The sequence below is a fragment of the Gymnogyps californianus genome, chromosome Z, assembly GCF_018139145.2.
Source record: "Gymnogyps californianus isolate 813 chromosome Z, ASM1813914v2, whole genome shotgun sequence".
NCBI lineage: Eukaryota > Metazoa > Chordata > Aves > Accipitriformes > Cathartidae > Gymnogyps > Gymnogyps californianus.
In genome coordinates, this window is record NC_059500.1 from 62,407,955 (window position 1) to 62,427,615 (window position 19,661).

At 38.4% G+C, this 19,661-nt stretch overlaps 1 protein-coding gene across 4 annotated transcripts in view; it reads right to left on the minus strand.

Moving 5' to 3' along the window:
- Window positions 1-935: 935 nt before the first annotated feature.
- KIF2A (kinesin family member 2A) overlaps window positions 936-19,661 on the minus strand; it is a 59,844-nt gene continuing 41,118 nt past the window's right edge. For 2 of the 4 annotated variants that reach the window (XM_050913478.1, XM_050913477.1), the window contains exons 15-21: window positions 18,323-18,433; window positions 12,102-12,169; window positions 10,218-10,331; window positions 8,936-9,086; window positions 7,202-7,303; window positions 4,686-4,821; window positions 936-2,811 (exon numbers count right to left, since the gene is read on the minus strand). In XM_050913478.1, coding sequence (XP_050769435.1) covers window positions 2,726-2,811; window positions 4,686-4,821; window positions 7,202-7,303; window positions 8,936-9,086; window positions 10,218-10,331; window positions 12,102-12,169; window positions 18,323-18,433 — 768 coding nt within the window. In that variant the 3' untranslated portion in view covers window positions 936-2,725. The remainder of the gene's footprint in view (window positions 2,812-4,685; window positions 4,822-7,201; window positions 7,304-8,935; window positions 9,087-10,217; window positions 10,332-12,101; window positions 12,170-18,322; window positions 18,434-19,661) is intronic. The other 2 variants (XM_050913480.1, XM_050913479.1) reach the window with 1 other exon arrangement.

Below are 19,661 nucleotides of genomic sequence, written 5' to 3' on the forward strand. Positions count from 1 at the left end.
TCTTTGATTCAGAAGCATGTACAGAAATACGCACTTGAATTTGCAGACATCTTGAGAGATTGTCTTGGAAAACTGAATTGCTTATTTGTTTTATAATTTAATGATTCTAGTGCTGCTTCACTCCATATAGAACCAATGTATGAGTGAGGTAAGTAGCCACAGCAATATGCTCAGACTAATAAAAAAGGAACAAGTGCTGGAGATCTGCGTCACACTTCCTAAATGCTGTCGTTTTACAGGACAGGAATCAGGCTTGTCTGAGTCCTGTTCAAGTAATTCCAGTCCATCACGGCAACGGGCTACAGGAATCCAAGTGCCGTAACCAGCCGTATCAGTTTATCTTGATTCTCACTGCCTCAGTATCGGTGTAGATCTGAACTTTATAGCAGGCTCTGTTACAAAGACTGTGTCTTAACAGTCCCCCCGCAGTAGACACAATTTCAGCTTGCATCTGCTACCTGACAGGACACGTGTCATTCAGAAGGCTTAGTAAAAAGCTGCTGAAATTTAACTGCCTGTGTCCTTCCTGTCCTCTTTGGTACCTGCTGTAAACCATAGCCTGGTGGTGGCTCTAGGCTTGCATGGAGGAATAGTAGGGAAGCCGCTCTCTCATGTAGGATGTCTCAATCTTCAGAGGCTTTTTAGAAAGTAAGATTTCTCTAGTGCCGGTTCGAAGAAACCCTCTGGTGTTATACAGTAACCTGTATGATCACCTGCTAACAAAAGCTGCTGCCTTCTACTTCATTGTTTTTTTCTTTTAACTGGGATGAATGACATTCTTAACAAATGCTCAGAAAGATGTGTGATGTTTCTTTTAAGACCTGCTGCAAAACTAAAGTCAGGACAGTGCTCTGGGGAACTTCTTCCTACATGACAAATTTGTACAGAAGCGTTCGCTCCAGAAGTAAACATTCATTCTGAAATCAGAGGCCTGTTGAAAAGTGTAACAACTCCAATGTGCTTACAAAGTGAAACCCTTCCCAAAACACAACGGAACTTTCATAGAAGTAAATTCTCATCTGTAATTCATTTAATAGCTTTATTTATTAAACACATTATGTAAAATCTACATTGTTGTTTCAGTTTTCATGTTTACACACAGGAGGATTTTTTTTATTTTTAACCATGATGCGACAAGTGCTTCCCATGGCCTACCTGCCTATGGGAGATACAAACATTAAACACTACAAGAATTCCTGGCTCATTTAACTCTCTTCTCATTGCCTTCCCTTTATTTCCCTCCAGGCCTGGCACAAACAAACAGGCTTGTATTCCAAAAGTAATTTTTAAACAGTTCCAAGGGGAAGTCTGCTGATACAAACTCCTGGAAACGGGGAGAACTCCTAGAGAGGTCTACAATTCTTCATTTGACAAGAAGTTCTTACATGAAAGGTCAATCTTTTTTGGATACTGACTTGCAAAAATAACTTGAGTGCCACCACCTAAAAAGTGCTGATACGCGTGGCGCCATTTGTGAGAATTCAGGTACTTGTGGGATTTCTGTTAGCGCTAGGTAGAGGTATTGCGCAAAATCCTCAAATGATGCAATTTCACCCCACTTTTTAGCTGCTGGCACTGTACAAAGGGAAAAATAGGTATTAGCTACTTTTTTTAAAGCAACAGAGCTACTCAAACTACCTGCAAACTACGGTTAATGTACATGTAAGTTTGTCATGCATCAAAAGCCAAATTTTAACAGTATGTGAAAGGCCAATGTGTATGTATTTAGCTGGATCCCTGAACTTTTACAGTTATCCTATCCATACGCAGAGGTCAAATGTACCTTTACTCTGACAGCATTATCACACCATACCACATACTGTATATCTGCATTATCCTAAGATACAACTCTCCTCAGTACTTGAACATTACCCTTCATTATACATCAACTAAATTATATTTTTGGTTTTTTGTTCTGGTTTTTTTATTACAGAGAAAATGTTAGAATTATATAACCATTCTTTATGGTATTCAAATAAATCTAGATTCCAGATTTTTACAAGGAGGATGGAATGTCCAGCTGTTTGTCAGCTCTAACAGCTCTTGCAGTTCCTGTTCAAATGATATGGCACATCCTGTGAAATTAAACTAGCCACCAAAAAAAAAGTCTAAAAACACATTAGAAATGTACACACACTAAAAGTAATTTATATTGACAAATAAGGAATGTTGTTTATTAAGGCTGTGCTTCAGAAGGAGGATGTTTAGGGTTAAGTAGCCTTCATCAAGGCACAGAATGGGAAGAGGTAAGCACAGCTGTCTGTAGAAGAGAATTTACGTACAACCACTAGTGAGGTGTGCATGCACGCAAACACAATTTAAAACTGCACAGCTGGTCTTTGTAACAAAACTGAACATAGTCAAAAGGAAATACTGTGACTTTTTAATGGCCACAGCTTTACTTCATTATTGAAAACATGGCAAATATTTCCAAACATAAAATTCACAATTTGAATAAATGAAATATTTTAAACAAAGTGCTTCACAGATCTGAACCCTGCATGGTTGTGCTGTCTGGTCTAGAAGCATTTTGTAGACATCATAGGAGCATTCACACAAAACTGAAAATGTCATTCAGGTGAATAAGAAACGGGACATTTCCACAGACATTTCTAACGTTTTTACACTTTCAAGTAGTTGAGTTCTTACGGCCACTGGGGTTTTGTAACAAATGTGTGCTACAGCAGTATGGGTTCGTGGATTCCTTTAGCAGCAAAGGCCCACTTCAAAGGGCACGTGGTCTTTTCGGGTTGATCTGTTTACTGGCCTGTTCCTCCTCTTGCAGAGCTGCCCGGAAAGATTTCACTTTATCTTTAAAGAAAAAGAGAGAATGAGTACTGATGTGCCTGTGCTCAACACAGATCTTGAAACTAAGCCCCGATGCTCCGCATCCCGGCCCTAATGCACAACAAGGAACATTCCTCCACAAAAATAGCTGATGCTACAAACTACCAAGAGGATTGTGATAAGCTTAAATTCAATACTCACCATACAAACAAGCTGCTTAGCAACTTAGTCCCTTCTTAGATGCTACCCCTGTCTCTAGGCAGGACAGGTTTGGAAACGGCACAATTGCATTCCCAGCATGTAACCTGTTCACACTTAAATTCTGCTTCTAACTTACAGACTACAGGGCGTTACACACCACATACATACATCCTCTTCCTTCCCAGCACCTTCCAAGCCATCCTTAGAGGCATACAAAATTGTAGTTAGTGTACAATCAGTACATTCTGAAACCCAGCAGAGTAAATTCTACTCCCCCCTGTTTTTCTATGAATGTGAAAAGCATGTGTGATTAAATTTTTGAAGTTATTCACAGTAAATGGATAAATGCATAATTCGTTTCATCATAACTATAATAAGACTGAGAGAAACTTGACAAAGGAAGTGTGGCATCCTTCCATATTTCTATTCCTGTCCCCCTCCATTCCCCAGCAATATGCCCACGAATGGGAAGAAGGAAATCAAAATGACAGCATAGTCAGTCCCAGAGTGACAGGAATAAAAGCTGAAATATTCAGTGACCATTATGTGCCATGAGCACAACACAGAAGATACTGGGAGAACGGGGTTTTGACTTAACAGTTCTTAAAGCTGTACAGGTATCATGCTGCCTGTAAAGAAGCAAGGATCTCTTAGATAGCCTTTACCTCCAGTACCTTGTTTCAAAAGCAGTATCTAATAAGTTTTTGAAGAACAGGGAGTCACCTAAACTGTATTTTTTCAGTGCTGGTGTCTCGAATTGTCGTCTTCTTCTGAAGAAGCCATCATCCATAAAAAGCAAAGGAATGTACCTCCAGTTCTTTGCTAAAGTATACTGGTGCCAATGCATGCTTACAAGGCAAGCGGGCCACATCTGATTTGCTTGATGTATTCTTCTAACTTACAGCAGATACTCAGACTGAGTAAAAAGTAAGATTTTATCTTACAAGTTTTCTAACACAGATCAAAAAAACCCCACCCCCACCTCTCAGCCCCCAACTCCACCCTTGAATTTTTACCAGTATAGCATGTCTCCTGGAGTCCAAATAGTTACAGAAACTAAAATGGGAAAATTCACCTCCATGAGGTACCAAGCTGACAAGCTGATTTTAGAACACAAGTGGAAGAGTCAATTTTGGGCACTAGGAATTATCTGCGGTTTGTTTTTCAACAAAGAGAGGCTGACAAAATTCAGACAGAAAGGCTGCTGAAGAAAAAAGTAAGCTAACAACGAAGCTACTCAGAGCTCGATGCCACTCTCAAGCACAGTCTTAAAAAGGACAGCAGGCTCCTTGCTACACCACAGAATGCAACAGAACAGGAACTGGGAGTTCCTACTACTTTTTCCTCATTGTATTACCTTCTTTTTTCATACAGTTCATTTGGATTTTCTTTTTCCTTCCTTTGTTGTTTTGGAACAAAGGAAAAGAAAAGGAAAGTTGCAGGATCGAGTTTATACTTCCTGGAGGTAAAGCAGAGATTTTTACTTTAAACTAGGATGAACTGAGCACAGATGTGAACTTGTTCTTAGGCAGCAGAATAGATGTTCCTTCCACAGGACATTGCAGGGCAGCATAAGGGGAAAAAAGACCCTGAAACATAACCACACTTTTTTTTCTCCTCATTATTATTACAAGTCTCCATGGCATATGAAAACACACTGCTAATAATGCACACAAAAGTGATTAAAAGCAATCTACCTCTAAGTTCGATCAGAATAGCGATTTTTTGCTCTAGAATTGCTTCAAGTTGGGTAGCGTAAGAATCCACATCATAGTCTACTTCTTCTGTCATCTCAAGAAGAGCTTTTTCGTCTTGCAGCCATCTAATAGATTCCTAGATAAAAGTTAAAAAAACCCAACTAAATACATTAGCAAAGTTTCAAGATAAGTTTCCAAACAAAGAGCTGAATTAGACCTTTTCTCAAGATGACCACACTTTCACCGTCTAGTCACCTCAATATAACAGATTTCAATCCTAAAATGAAACCTTATTCCTAATTCGGCAAAATTGAAACCTTATTCCTAATTCAGCAGAATTGTATGTTTTCTACATTGTTTCTTAATTCCAGCGGTCATACCAGCAACAGGTAAACCCCAGCTACCCCCGTTCTCTTCAAATTCAGAACATTAGGTGGTTGTAAAGCTAAGAAACTCAGAGAACAGAACATTATGTCACGGTTATGGCCCCTTTGGCAGGTATCAAACTTTGAAGTCAGGCTTCAATTTTAAGTATGGGCTGGTTGCCACTGACTATAATCATAGTGTCATTACTACAGTCAAGGAGCCAAGATAATTCTGTCCATAATCAAAATCAGTTTTGAGAGAAGCTGTATGAAAGAAGAGCTATTTTAAGCTCACTATTGCATGAGCTAACTCCCCAGATAGATAAGAGTACAGTAAAGGTTGGTTAAAGCAGCTCTTAGGCATCTTTGCACTCTGAATATTACAAAAAAAGAGGAAAAAAAAGAAGTCTTGCAGCAAAGAAGAATGCAACCAGGAGCTTAAAGCTTACAGAACCATGCAAAGCTGTGATCAGGAGAACTGATCCCATTGGAAATGCTTTGATTTAAAAAAAGAAAGCAGCTGACAGTTCTAGGCATGCTGGGTCTGAAATACTAAAATTAAGTCTTTCCCTCTGTGCTCAGTAGCCCAAGTAATATTGAAAGCATAGTCCAAACCCCATGTATGTTTTTTGGCTTTCAGGACAGATAGAGCTCACATTGGGATAGGATTCATCTCATCTAATGTAAACTCATACATCCAAGACACAAAGGAAGACCAACAGCACTAGAGCACAATTTATTCCGTTGATCTATTTTAGACATTTTTGTTAGGAAAGGATGTTTTGTGTCAGCAGCTTCCAGGAGAAAGCTGACAGAAGACAATTTCTGCCTGGTACCACTGGTAGATTTTGTATTGGTGCAGCCCACCTGCACCCACGGCATACGCTAACAAGCCACGCGGCAAACGAAGGGAGCGGAGGCTTGGACACATTTGCTTCCAGTGGCTGCTGGGAGGAGCAGTAATCTCCAGCAGAAGGCCAGATGGACATACAGGGGCCGTAACATCTTAAACTAATGCAGCTTGTCTTTCCAGAAGTCACAAGCATTAGGACACAGCTACAGCATATGGCATATGACTTTCACACTTCTGCATGTTTTACTTCAGGGCTAATGTTCCATAATAACCAAATCTCTGCATCTGTTGTAAAATGTGTTATTCAGCATCCTACTGTATTATGAGCACACATCAATGTTCCACTAAGTTAGATACCTAAATTGAGGAGATGTGTGTATTCCCTACAGGTTTAATGCTCTGCTGTTCTCTTGCAGCAGATGTGTCAAACACACAGCCTGCCTAAAGACTCTAAGGTTATGCACAGAAGCAACTCACATTTCCTTCTGAAAACTAGTAACTCATTACTATAATTTATTTTGTGAATGTAAAAGGCTCCGTGGCACTGACCAGCATTACACTGCATGGGCAGTATTCCTTCCAAAGACCCTGACTAATAGCAAGTGAAAACCTTTATGTATCTGTAGCAAACATACGTTATACTCAAACTCAACAGCAAACTTTACGTATCTAAACAAACAGGCAGTTAGAAATACGTGTCTCTTCTGTATCTCAGTATCTCAGAGGGAGATGTCACAAAACGATGCTCAGATGAGATACTTGGAGGGAGTATTGCAGTATCTTAGAAGGAGATGACCAAACAGAAATAGTGCTGATATAGACATTAGTATTAATTGACAGCTCTGGCATAGGAATATTGGCAGTGAAATCGAAAACTTCAAGACCAATCTGAATAAACTCACTGCAACTAGAAAAAAACCACGGTCACTAATGCTGGGAAAGGACTACAACAGCAAATTCAGTGAACAGTAAAAACAGTAAAAAGAAAACAGCAATGTTTCTGATGATGAACACAGTCTATTTAGGAATGTTTGTTGAGAAGAAAAGGAAAATTTTACTAAATTTCTGGGATGATATAGAAATATGCTTCTCTTTCATCATGGGGACAAAGATCAGTGGTTATGGGATCTGTTCCTATTTGTTTGCTACAATGGGCTTAGCATAATAAAACAATTTAGAAATCTCTGACAGCAGTGGAATGACCAGATGATATCCTACATCTTTAAGAGTATGCGCTTTCATTGGGAAAATCTGAATTCCTGGATTAGGATAAAACAAAGTAGAGCTCCATCTTTTACCTGGAAGACAGCCCTGTGGTCTTCTACTACTTGCTCTTCCATTTCTACCATTTGTGACACAGCTTCATGGAAAGTAAACAACTGCGGAGAAACTTCCTCTTCCTAAAAACAATAGTTAACCTTGTTAGTCTGGAAGGCACTGTGGCTACAGGAGATATATTGAACGTGATCCACCTCATCACAGAATATGAAAGGAAATATGCAGAAGGCAGAACCTGTCAAAACCAGAATTTAATACTTCTAACAAGAAAATCTCCAGAAATGAGCATAGAGGGCAATAAATTCAAAATGTTCACAGAGTTAAATTCAAGTCATATTCACTAAAAATTTCCAGCCACTAATCCTAGTGAATAGTGGAAAACAGAATATTCCACATTAAAAAAACAAGTTAAAATAGTGGGAAGAGGAAGTCACAAGGGAAGAATGCTAATTTCTAGTAGGTTTTAATACCTACAGAAAACTCTGGCTTTCTGTCAGGGCTTTTCATTGTGCATATCGCAATTGACAGACAACAATTTTCAAAAAATGAGAACAGAAATTACATTCAATACATTTCATGAAATTGAAATTAAATTAATCCTTTGGAAAAAAAGTGGAATAAATGTAAAGTGAGAAATCTACATATATAGTGATTAATACATTAGAAGAATGCACAACATGGGTTTACAAACTGGGGCAAACAGGGCTTCTTTAGAAATTAATAGTTAACAATCAGAGGGGAAAGCGCTAGGTAGGCTGTAATTAATGTTTTAGCAAGACAGTATTAGTTCCTTATACCATGCCTTGAAATCTTTTTTAAAACATACTGTAAAGCTTAATTTAATTCCACATGAAAAATGAAAAAGTATGATACGAAAGGATATCTGGCTGGAAGGACTGTCCAGTGGGAAGCTCTGGGAATCACTAGCATGTTCTTATAAAATAGACTCCTGGAAGCAGAGCCAGTTACTAAAATGAGAAATACAGCAGATACCATGAAGAGGTGTCTGAGAAGGCAGAAAGTCTTGTGAAAAATAAGTTAGGATAGTAAGGATTTTTCTTTTCTATCTTTCATCAGCGTTTTCACAAATCGAGTTTTAATCTCTGTTGAACGTTTAAGGAACCAGGACTACAGCTGATAATCAGCAATGAGGGGAAAATGCCCTTTAGAAGATGCCTCTCGGCTCCCCACTCCTGCAGCCCAGGGAGACTTTTTGGGAACATGATGTGGCTCTCTCCCGAACAGTGCACTGGGGTTTCACCCCCTGAAAATCAGGATGTCGGGAAGAGGAATGACGGGTAGCCAGATTTCTAAATGCAGAGAAAGGCAAACTCACTTGAAATGGGTGTTGCCTCCAGGGAAAATAATGCTCAAAAAGAGAAGAGTGTTAAATAAAACAGATAAGTGTCCCAGGATACTTCTAACTGCCTAAAAAATTATGAAGCTATACTGGAAAAAATGCACACTAAAGAGTGCCAGAGCCTAGAGCAGACCCTGCCTAGACATTAAAAGCCCTAATCAGCAAGGAAGATAAAGAAAAGTAAAACATTCTCCTCTCACCCTTCAAGAAACATTTTTGGGTTTGGTTTTTTTTGTATGGGAATGAACATAATACCACAAAGTGAAACGGTGAAGAGGCATGCTGTATTTACTTAATGATCTTGCTAACAGGCTATAAATACACATTACTCTGGATTTGTTCTGCCACTGTATTTATCATCATCTCTTTCCATGTAATGCTGTAAACCACTCACGTTTTGTTCACAAAGCAGTTTGAGATCATCTCTCTGAGGAGAGCTCCCCACGCCCCACTGCGTGTCCAAGTCATCCATCTGATTGGGAGCGTGGTGTATAATGGGACGGACATCTCCTGCGGCACTAGGATCGACTGTCAGCTCCTTCACCCTACAAGCAGAAAATGTTTCATTTGTAAATTAGTAACTTCCTGTGCAAAAGAGTCACAACCAAAAATAAAGCTCTATGGGCTTATGTGCAATTAATTCATTTAATAAGGATGATGATGTCAGCTTCACAAATTTAATGTACTTTCAGTGATAAAAAGATGTTAGTCCAACTCCTAAAAAGCATGGACCATTGAATTTCAACTACTTGCAGGTGGATTACAGTCCATCTTCCAGCAAGAGGCATTTTCTGATTGAAATCTTACTACTCATTAACAGTTAGGAGGGCAAAAATCTCCAAACCCTCAACGTTAACTCCTTAACAATGAGTAATATTCGAAAGAAAAGTTCATTCAGCACCCTAAACCTGACCATCTTTCTTTTTCTGTGCACATAATTGTGCTTTTAAAAAGCTAGTCAATTAGTACACCACTAGCTGTTATAAGCAAATCCACCAAGAATTCTGAAGAAAACAATAATTTGCAACCAAGTATCTCAGAGGATTAATAGATCCTTTAATTAAATAATTTCAAAGGTGAAAATATCTTATTAAAATGTTAGGGTCTTGCAGCATGAAAGTAGTTTAAAAGATTGATAATGATTCTGTCAAAAAAAAGCCCATTTAAAAGCAAGTTTATGAAACAGACACACGAAGTTCTGCAAGTATAGCAAGTTTTAGAACATACTCATTTTTTTAAATGGAAAAACGTTTTTTCAAGTAGCACGCACTTACTACAATGGAAACTGGATTTCATTCATTTTCAGAGTGATGAAAAGTTTTAAAAATAAATATTTATTAAAATTGTTTTCTTTTTTAATTAGAGATATTCAAACTACCCTAAACACAGACTTGTCAGATTTGGTCCACTAAATGTACAAAGGTGACATCACCATTTTTTTTAAAATGTATGAAGGAAACTAGCAAGCCTGGATACAGAGTGTGGATGTTTAAGGAGGGTGAACAAAATACTGGGAAGATGATTGCAGATCATGCAGAACCATCACCTGCCAAACAAAATAAAAACAAAGTATGTGTGACTCAAGGCAAGGGAACTAATGAAAGGTTGGTCTGTAAAATTACATAGCCAAAAAGAAAACTTAAAAATAAAGATTCCATGTATAGAATGAAGTAGACCTGGTGACTGAAGGAGAAAAGTCGTCATACTCATAGGAAGGAGAGAGATCAGAGCGACTGCCACTACCCTGTGAGAAGGGAATGTCCGAAGGACTAATTCCAAATTCCTTTACTCTGCAGCAGCAAAATACAGCAGCAAATTAAAAGAAAATGTTCTCATAAACACAGTTAAAATTACAACTCTTTGTTTAGCATACTTATTTAATAGTTTAATTATAAAATTATTTTTATATTAAAACACAAGTGGGCCAACATATTTAAACCTTCTGCAAACAGAGTTATAGATCATTAACAAAATTCAACAAAACCAGTGCTGCTAATTTGCAGGGGACTATAATAGCAGTGTTTTCAGAAGAGTAAGTCCAGATTTCAATTCGTGCAGTTAATAAAATTTGCTCTACATTCAGTATTCCACTAAATGGCTCCTTTTAAAATATCAAACCCCTACAGCTACTAAACTTTAAATTCTGTTCTGCCCTGTCTTACACTGCACACACACTGGTGTCCAGCACCTAAAAACTAATTGTACTATGAAAATGATATATTGCTAGAAAAAACTAAAACACTACATAAAACACATGAAGCAACTTTACAGTGACAGCCATTTACTCCATAACAACATACAAATTCAACACCAACGGGAAGAAACAGTTTCAGCGCAACTATTTCGTATGCTAGAAATAGGTGTTTAATTAGTTTTGCAGTGTCTTTTTCTGGAGTCACTTCAGCAGTGCCTATTCTATAAGGGGTAAAAGATCTGACGAGTCTTGATGAATGTGCAAGGTCCTTCATTATGTTACTGTAAACAGGGGAGTAGATGCTGCCTCCTCACCAGGAAGGAAATCACACAGACTGGTCCAAGCCAGGCAGATTTCCTACTAGCTCCCTTGACCCAGACACTGAGGCATCTGGGTATCGAAAGGAGCAGGCGGTAAGCTCTCCTAGCAGCCCTTTGTACCCAATTAGCCACTGGCCGGGGTGCCCAGCCAAGCAGGAGCAGACATGGTTCTGCCCTATCCTTCAATGGGGCAAGCAGGCCACTAGATGGTAGCCTCTTCTGGCAAAACGAGGGCTTCTGATGGCTCAGAGGCATGTTTGCCTCCTTTGCTCTTTGCAGCAACGCGTGGGGGGGGTCTCTGGGTCGCAGGTCTGACTGCGGGGACACGCAGGACTTGATCACCCCATCTCCACAGACATTAAACAAAGGAGAACTGCAGCAGGGGAAGGCTCCTTTCACACTCACTGAAGAGAGACGAACACTTTCAGAGAGCAGTACAGGTCTCACAGGTGCTGCATCAGCCTCTGGAGGTGCTAATTTCTCTACACTGACTATGAAGTCACTGTTGGATTAACTGACTCTACTTAGGGGTCTCAGATACTTGTTTGAAGTTGGGAAGCACAATATTTCATATATATATATATATATATATATATATATATATATATATATATATGAAACAGACTGGCAACTGCATGCAATTGCACCAAGGGGATGAAACAAAAAAAACATGTTGCAGAAAGGTATCAGCTAACACCCCAGGGAATCATCATGAATACCAACTACCCCTAATGCAAGAGATGGTGCCTCCAGAGCAGGGGCAAAACTAATAGTGGCATCTCCCAGATTCCCTGCAATCCACATCATCCATCTCTGGATAATGGCTTAAATGCAGTTTCTATTGATTCTATTGTAATGGTTGTAAAAAGTGACAATTTAAATTAAATGTGAGCCTGAATCAGTAATTTGGTTTTAATCTTATTAAGAAATGCAGGTATGATAAAATTATTCAGGTAGCTAAAATAATTATACACCATGGAACAACACTATTCCAAATGTCAGTGATCAACAGCCAGTATAGCTGTAAGCAATAAGATTTTCCATACCTATTTGCATATCTCAATGTATTGAGAGTGTTTTCACATGAAGCCATCCCTGGAGAAATTGTAGCGATCTAGAGAAAGCAAGATGAACACACATTAATGAATCCCTTTGTACAGATGAAAGGGTAGATGAATTCACATTATTTTTTTTAATCTCCAGTTTCATTTGAGATCTTCTACAAAAAATGTCTATGTACAGCTGTCCTTATACAACGACATCTCAAGGAGACAGTTGTCAAGTCAAAGCTTCAATTTAGTTTTTTTAACCATACCTGGAACATTAAGAATTCATAGAAATTCAGTCAATTTCCCCCATCTCACTTAGTAATGTAATATGTAAATGCAAAACTCTAACTGAAAAAATAAAGACTCTCAAAAAGGGAAATATGCAACTTAGTAGAAAGTAAGTCTAATATATCCTGCAAACAATTACCAGATTTTTTTTTAATATGCCTTTGTAGGCTGTTCTTCATTCAAGCAGACTGTATACTGATTTGAGAGACCTACTTTGGCCACAGTCCAAAACTGTACTTAAAAATATTAAAGATAAGCATGTGTTTAACTATTTTCCTAAGTATTTTTTTTCTCAGTTAGAAGTTATCTGTAGTTATGTGTTGATAGCTAACTTATTATCAGACGTACCAGGAATCTATAGGTCTTTCCTTTTCCAGTTAAATAAAATACCCTGAAGATCTCACCTTCTTTCCAGCACTCAGCAAAAATAGTAACTGTGATCAGGCAACAGTAGCATCATTATTTGTCCTAGTTTCTTTCAGTAGTCCAATTTTTTCATCTGTGCTCCTTTCAGGAGAGCCATAAACGCACTACCCAGGACAAACACCTCTATGATCCTACACACTAACATTTTTTGTGGCAGCACAGCGTCAGGACACTGAAACTGATGAAGATTAGATAATCCTGGTCGTCTCTTTCATCCTGCTGCTGACATTACTGTACAAAAGCACAGGTAGTCATCCTGAGAGGAATTTCTCCTACTGGGGAGAAAGGAAAAATATGTGGTGGGAGGGGGGTTAGAAATTCTAAAGAGCCTGCTACTATACATACTTAAGTTTAAACCTCTAATACTGGTACACATCACTTACTAATGAAAACAACAACTGTAGATTTAAAAAGATCATATGAATGCATGTCTCTCTATAAAGTGTTCTGGGTGCTAATTAACAAAAACCTACAAGTTCTAAAATCCTTCCAAACTCCTTTAATGTGAAAGATGCGTGCATCTCTTCCATCAGTTCAATGTTGAGAGCATACCCACACACGGCAAGTGCCGTAACACCAGGGGACTGCTCCAACGTTTTGAAGCATGTAAGGTACAGCTGCTATAGGGGAGTGCCACCGCAGGTGCCGTCAGCTGTGTGGATATCCCATTCAGGGCACAAGAACCCATGCACAGGACTCAGTCTGTTGAACACAAACATTCACAACATCACATGTCCTCATGCCCCAACAAGCCCAGTCCAGGCAGGACAGCAGGACTCCGATCTCTCTGTCGCTTGCTTCCTCGCTTGTAATTCCAAATAAGGATGGAAAAAGCTGCCCTATTTACAGACAGGAATATCTTTAAGACCTGTAATTCCATTCTTCCTATTTTGAATGTGTCTGCATTGCTTATAAGCCATCACAGTGGGATCAATGGCCCTTTTGGGACACTGAAGTCTGCAGGTTCCTACTCCTACCCCAGAGGGCTGAGGGGTCTGGCACTTCAGTTATGACTACAGCACGTCAGGGATGCAACACACCAAGGATGCAGCACTGGTTAAAAGATGAGACTATGCTATGTAGTTACCTGGCAAATTTCAAATGATGATACATTATCCTACTCTGTAACTCTTCAAAAACAACTTTAAATGGTTTTCAAAACTATTTAAGGACAAGAACTTCAGTAAAACTGCAATGACTAATAAAGTTCAAAACAACCTATTTATGCTGACTGTATGTCTCTGGATTTCTTTAGAATGATGCAGATCCTAGTTATAACTGTCCACATTACGAAGTTATTTTCAAAATATTTTTCTGAAATTTGAAAAAAAAAGTTTCCAAATCATAGTTTAACCTTATATATATAAGAGAATGCTCCATCCCTAAAGATGTAACTTTTAAAATTGCAACAGGAAGTCCACAAACGATAAAAGGAAAAGTGAAATAAAAATGAAGTGTAGAAATTAGCAAACAAATTTGACTCAAATATCTCACTTACAGATTAGTATGTCAGAAAGCAAATGGAAAAGGCCCAGCAGGTATTTTACACCAAGACATTTCAAGAATCTCTTAGAAAGTTAAAATCACAAGTTTTTACTACATCATTTTATATGCATTCCATATTGAAAAGCACCACATATTTGCAAAATGTCTTACTCTCTAACAGCATGTTAGAACACTGGATCAAATCTTTGTCTTGAGGAATCCCTTTACAATAAATGCCTCTTCACTGACAAGCAAAACCAGCATCTTAAAAGAGGTCTTACATGTTCAATAAACAATATTTTCCAATTGAATAATCTTTCTATGTTGCAAACTCATGAATTTATTTTGCCTATAACAGGCTAAAATATTTTGGAGGAAATACTATCATGATCTACATGTTACCTTGTGACAGTTGTAACAGTTATAACTAAAAAGTTTTTTGTCGTGGTTTAACCCCAGCCGGCAGCTAAGCACCACGCAGCCGCTCACTCACTCCCCCCCCCACCCCTGGGATGAGGGAGAGAATCAGGAAAAAAAAACCCTCGTGAGCTGAGATAAAGACAGTTTAATAGGACAGAAAGGAATGAAAAACAATGATAATGATAATAATAATATGACAATAGTAATACTAAAAGAATTAAACTATACAAAGCAAGTGGTGCACGATGCAATTGCTCACCACTCATTGACCGATGCCCAGTTACTTCCCGAGCCGCAATCCGCCCCTCCCAGCCAACTCCCCCAGTTTATATACTGGGCATGATGTCATATGGTATGGAATATTCCTTTGGCCAGTTTGGGTCAGCTGTCCTGGCGGTGTCCCCTCCCAGCTTCTTGTGCCCCTCCAGCCTTCTTGCTGGCTGGGCATCAGAAGCTGAAAAATCCTTGACTCACTATAAACACTACGTAACTACAACTAAAAACATCAGTGTGTTATCAACGTTATTCTCCTACTAAATCCAAAACACAGCACTATACCAGCTACTAGGAAGAAAATTAACTCTGTCCTAGCTGAAACCAGGACATTCTTCTATGCTTTAACTTACTTCACATAAAGTAGACACTTCTAGAGAACATAGCAATGACCCATGCAGTCAACTGTAGGAACGTGAAAGGAAACTACTCATTATTAAACTGTTTTTGCAATAATTTTTAGAAGTTTGAAGCACCACAGTTAATTACATGGCTCTGCTGCAAACCAGCAGTCAGCACACCTGCAGGATAAGTCCTCTTTTAATTTAATAAAATATTGTTCAACTGTAGCTATCATAAACCATAATGACTTGCCCTTTTCTTCCCCTGTAAATTTAATCAGTAAAATTTTGCCAGTGTATGATATAAAACCTACACATGAACATGCTTACAAACCAGGCACACCCTGCCAAGGAGCCCACTGTAAATACCACACTGGAAGGCTGAATAAATTGTCTTGACAGAAGAGGCAAAGGAAGACCCAGAAGAGGGGTGAAGCTGCTGATCATTATTCACTGTTCCCACCACTTCACCACTGGAGTTCAAATCTCCTCTCTTCTTTCCAGGGAAATGGAGAGGACTGGAGGTAATTCCAGGCTAAGGTATCTCCTACCCCTCCCTCAATTCAATATAAGCTGTTCAGAAACCTGTCAGATCTCTGGACAGGCAGCTTTATTCTGCATCCATCTAGTTATCGCAGGAACAAGTGCTACAAATGCGACAGCTCAATTCAAACAAATGTAAAGATGCACTGTAGGTTTCTTTTCTTTCCCTACTTCCTTTCCACTATGATTCAGAGTAAGCCACAATCACCCAAGAATTCTTCTTCCCACATCAGTATCTTAAGAAAAAACTTTGCTGATGAAATTCTTGATAAAAATTAATGTAAACAAACACTAAAACTAGAATGTCACAAGTGGTCCTAGTACTGAGAAGCTACATGAAAAAGTAACAGAAGAACAAATTTGAAAACAGTATCTCATCATGAAAGGGTTTTCTTAATTGTAAAGTGACTATAGTTATGTGAATGAGAAAATAAAAAAATAATTCAAGCATATTGCCACTCACTTTCAGAGGGGATTTTTTTCCTTAATTTAGAACTATATTGAATATAAAATAAAGGAATGCAAGCTTTATCAGAAATTGAACACCCATAGATCATGGTTTATTCCCAATGGCATTCTCACACATTTAAACGGTAAAAAACGTTACGACAACTCTATGAGAAGAGTAATAATTAAATAAAAAAGCTTCACCAAAACAAAGACAGCTTGTTAGCACTTTAAGGACGTAAGGGTGACGGTGAGAACTTAATGAAATATTCACAAATGTTAACTATTCTATGTACAGAGAGTAATTTCCAACAGGCTAACTTCCCAAACCTTCTTCAGCAGTGTGGATACACTAGCTAGAGATGCACAATTTAGCTTTCTGATCCTGCATAGAATTTATGAAGTTATAGAATCATAGAATAGTTTGGGTTGAAAAGGACCTTTAAAGGTCATCTAGTCCAATCCCCCTGCAGTGAGCAGAGCCATCTTCAACTAGATCAGGTATGTCTCAGTGGGAAAGAAAACAATCCTGTTTTTTCATCAGAAAACTGAAGGAGAAAAAAGGATTAATAAAAAATGCTATTTTACCACCATTTTCAAATTAGAACCATACCTAGCAGCTAAAGGGAAGGCTAGGTTGCCCTAACACCATGGTTTTCATTTTGTGGTCTGCAGACTTCTCTGGCCTCTATACTAATTAATTCCAAGGAGTCTGTGAAAAGTAACCAACACAAACAAGCCTAGCAATCGGTGTCCACTGCAGAGAGTTTGCATTTCCATAAGGAGAAATGTTAAGGATGCACAAATAAAATGACTGGACATCAGTGCTTTTATCTGTCCTTTCCACCATCCGACAGAACAATTCTGTTTTTCAGACTGATGCAAATGCACTTTATACAATACACAACTATTCATCCCATCTATCCCAACTACTTCCCCCCTCAACAGCTGTCGTGGTTCAACCCCAGCCAGCAACTAAGCATCATGCAGCCGCTCCCTCACTCCCCTCCAGCTCCCAGTGGGATGGGGAGGAGGATCAGGAGGAAAAAAAGTAAAACCCATGGGTTGAGATAAGAGCAGTTTAATAACTAAAGTAAAAAAAAAAAAAAAAAAAACAACTAACTACTAATAATTATAACAATAATAGTAATGAAAAGGAATATAACAAAAAAAGAGCAATAAAACTCAAGAAAAGACAAGTGATGGACAATGCAATTGCTCACCACCTGCCGAACGATGCCTCAGCAGTGATCCACACCTCCCAGCCAACTCTCTCCCTAGTTTATATACTAAGCATGACGTTCTATGGTATGGAACATTCCTCTGGCTAGTTCAGGTCAGCTGTCTCAGCTATGCTGCCTCCCAGCTTCTTGCACACCTGCTTGCTGGCAGAGCATGGGAAACTGAAAAAACCTTGATTTAAGATAAGCGCTACTTAGCAACAACTAAAGCATCAGTGTGTTATCAACATCATTCTCACACTAAATCCAAAACACAGCACTGTACCAGCTACTAAGAAGAAAATTATCCCAGCCGAAACCAGGACAACAGCCTACAGCATGTTCTGATGCCTTTGATACCAACTTTAAATTTGTCTTTGTCATTTAAAGATCGTAACTCACCACTGTACTTCCAGTCTACACCACCTTTTCCAAAATTCTGAGTCAACAAACAATACTCTCATATAATTAAGACATTACTAAAAATAAACAAACAAACAAACAAACTTCTCAAGCTAGAAGTGTTTCTAGGCAGGTGCCTAGCTAGAAAACTAGAACAAGCAATAGGAAAGGCCAATAAAAAGTGAGAAGGGAGCAAGGAATCTGAAACGTCTCTGCTGAAAGTCTCACTCCACATATAGCGTCAGTTAATGGATAAACTTAAGTCCAACACATTGCCAGTAGCAAGTGACCAATTTTAAACATAAAAGCCTAAATTCCTAGTGTCTTTTCTCTTTGTAATTGCTAGAATAAACAGTTAACCAAATCAACTTACCATACAGGTACGGGAGTTTTCTCCTATGAATGAATCTCTTAGCACCTGAGTAAGTTTACTTGCTCTGAAGGGTGTATGAGGTTTATTTCGGCCTAAGGCTCTAATGCACTCCTGAAAGAACAAACAGGTTTATGCATTTTTCTTTAACATTGGTTGAACAAATATAATACAAATGCAATTCAAAATCAGAAAATACATGCCTTAGTTATGTTGCTGTCCCCCAAAATATTATTAAAATTTACCATTAAAGCTTGGATTCAAGAAGTGTTAGGCTTTTACCTCTCATTAAGTTCAGTAGAGAGATAAGAACTGAAAAAGGACTTTGGAGCCTAAAAACTTTCTGAATCTCATCCAAAATGTTTACATCTATTGTATCCAACAACAACAACAAAACAAAACAAAAGATCAGTGTTGATGTTAAATGTCCAGACTAACAATTATTTCTGATTATCAGCTGCAAAAGCCTGAATGATCTACAACCTCCACCAGCAGAAGCAGTCTGGACAGGGACACGTGTCAACTCTATCAATTAAAAGCAGTAGCTTTGATTCTGGCTCTACCACTAACTTTCTTTACAGCTCAGAAGACAACAAACTTTCTGAAAGCTTCCATGGGTCACAAACCTAGTAAGCATAGCTCTCTATTGATGTACTCAATATTGGAAGACACTTGAAAATGTAAGTCACTCCCTGTTTTAAAATATTCTTCATGTGAAAAAACAGGGATAAGGTCTCCTCTTTCACTCACAAGGGTATGGGCCTAAACTAGTATTTGCAATTGGTTGGAGAGTTCCAGTGAGAAATACTGTACAGATGTAAATATTATGAAATTACTATAGAAGTTACAGCAGCAACTAAGTACAACAGTGCAAACCAAGATGGCACTAATCTAAACATCACTAACATCAGCTAATAAATTACTTCTTACGCAAAGAAAGTTTAAATTTAAATTTCTGTGTTGTTGTTGTCATCGTATTTTGATCATTAATTCCAGTTTCTGCCTTTGCCTTAATACTTTGTGTACAGGCATCTCTTCAGATGCATGGCTTCCTTGGTACAGTTTTAACACATCTACACACAGAACTTCTTCAAACAACCATACTTCCAAAGGTTTTCAAATTAGAGCTTTGCTTTTAGCAGCACTAACAGATGGAATGGCTTTTGTGTTACATGAATAGATCTACAGTAGTTCAGCTAATCCTCCAGCTGCAGCCGTATCCTTTTGGCCTTTTGAAATTTCCCAGAAACAGCTTCTTCCAAAAGCCAGGCTAGAAACTGTGGGATGATAATCCAAGAAAGCATTGCAACTGTGAAACAGCATAAAACAGAACTAAAAATGG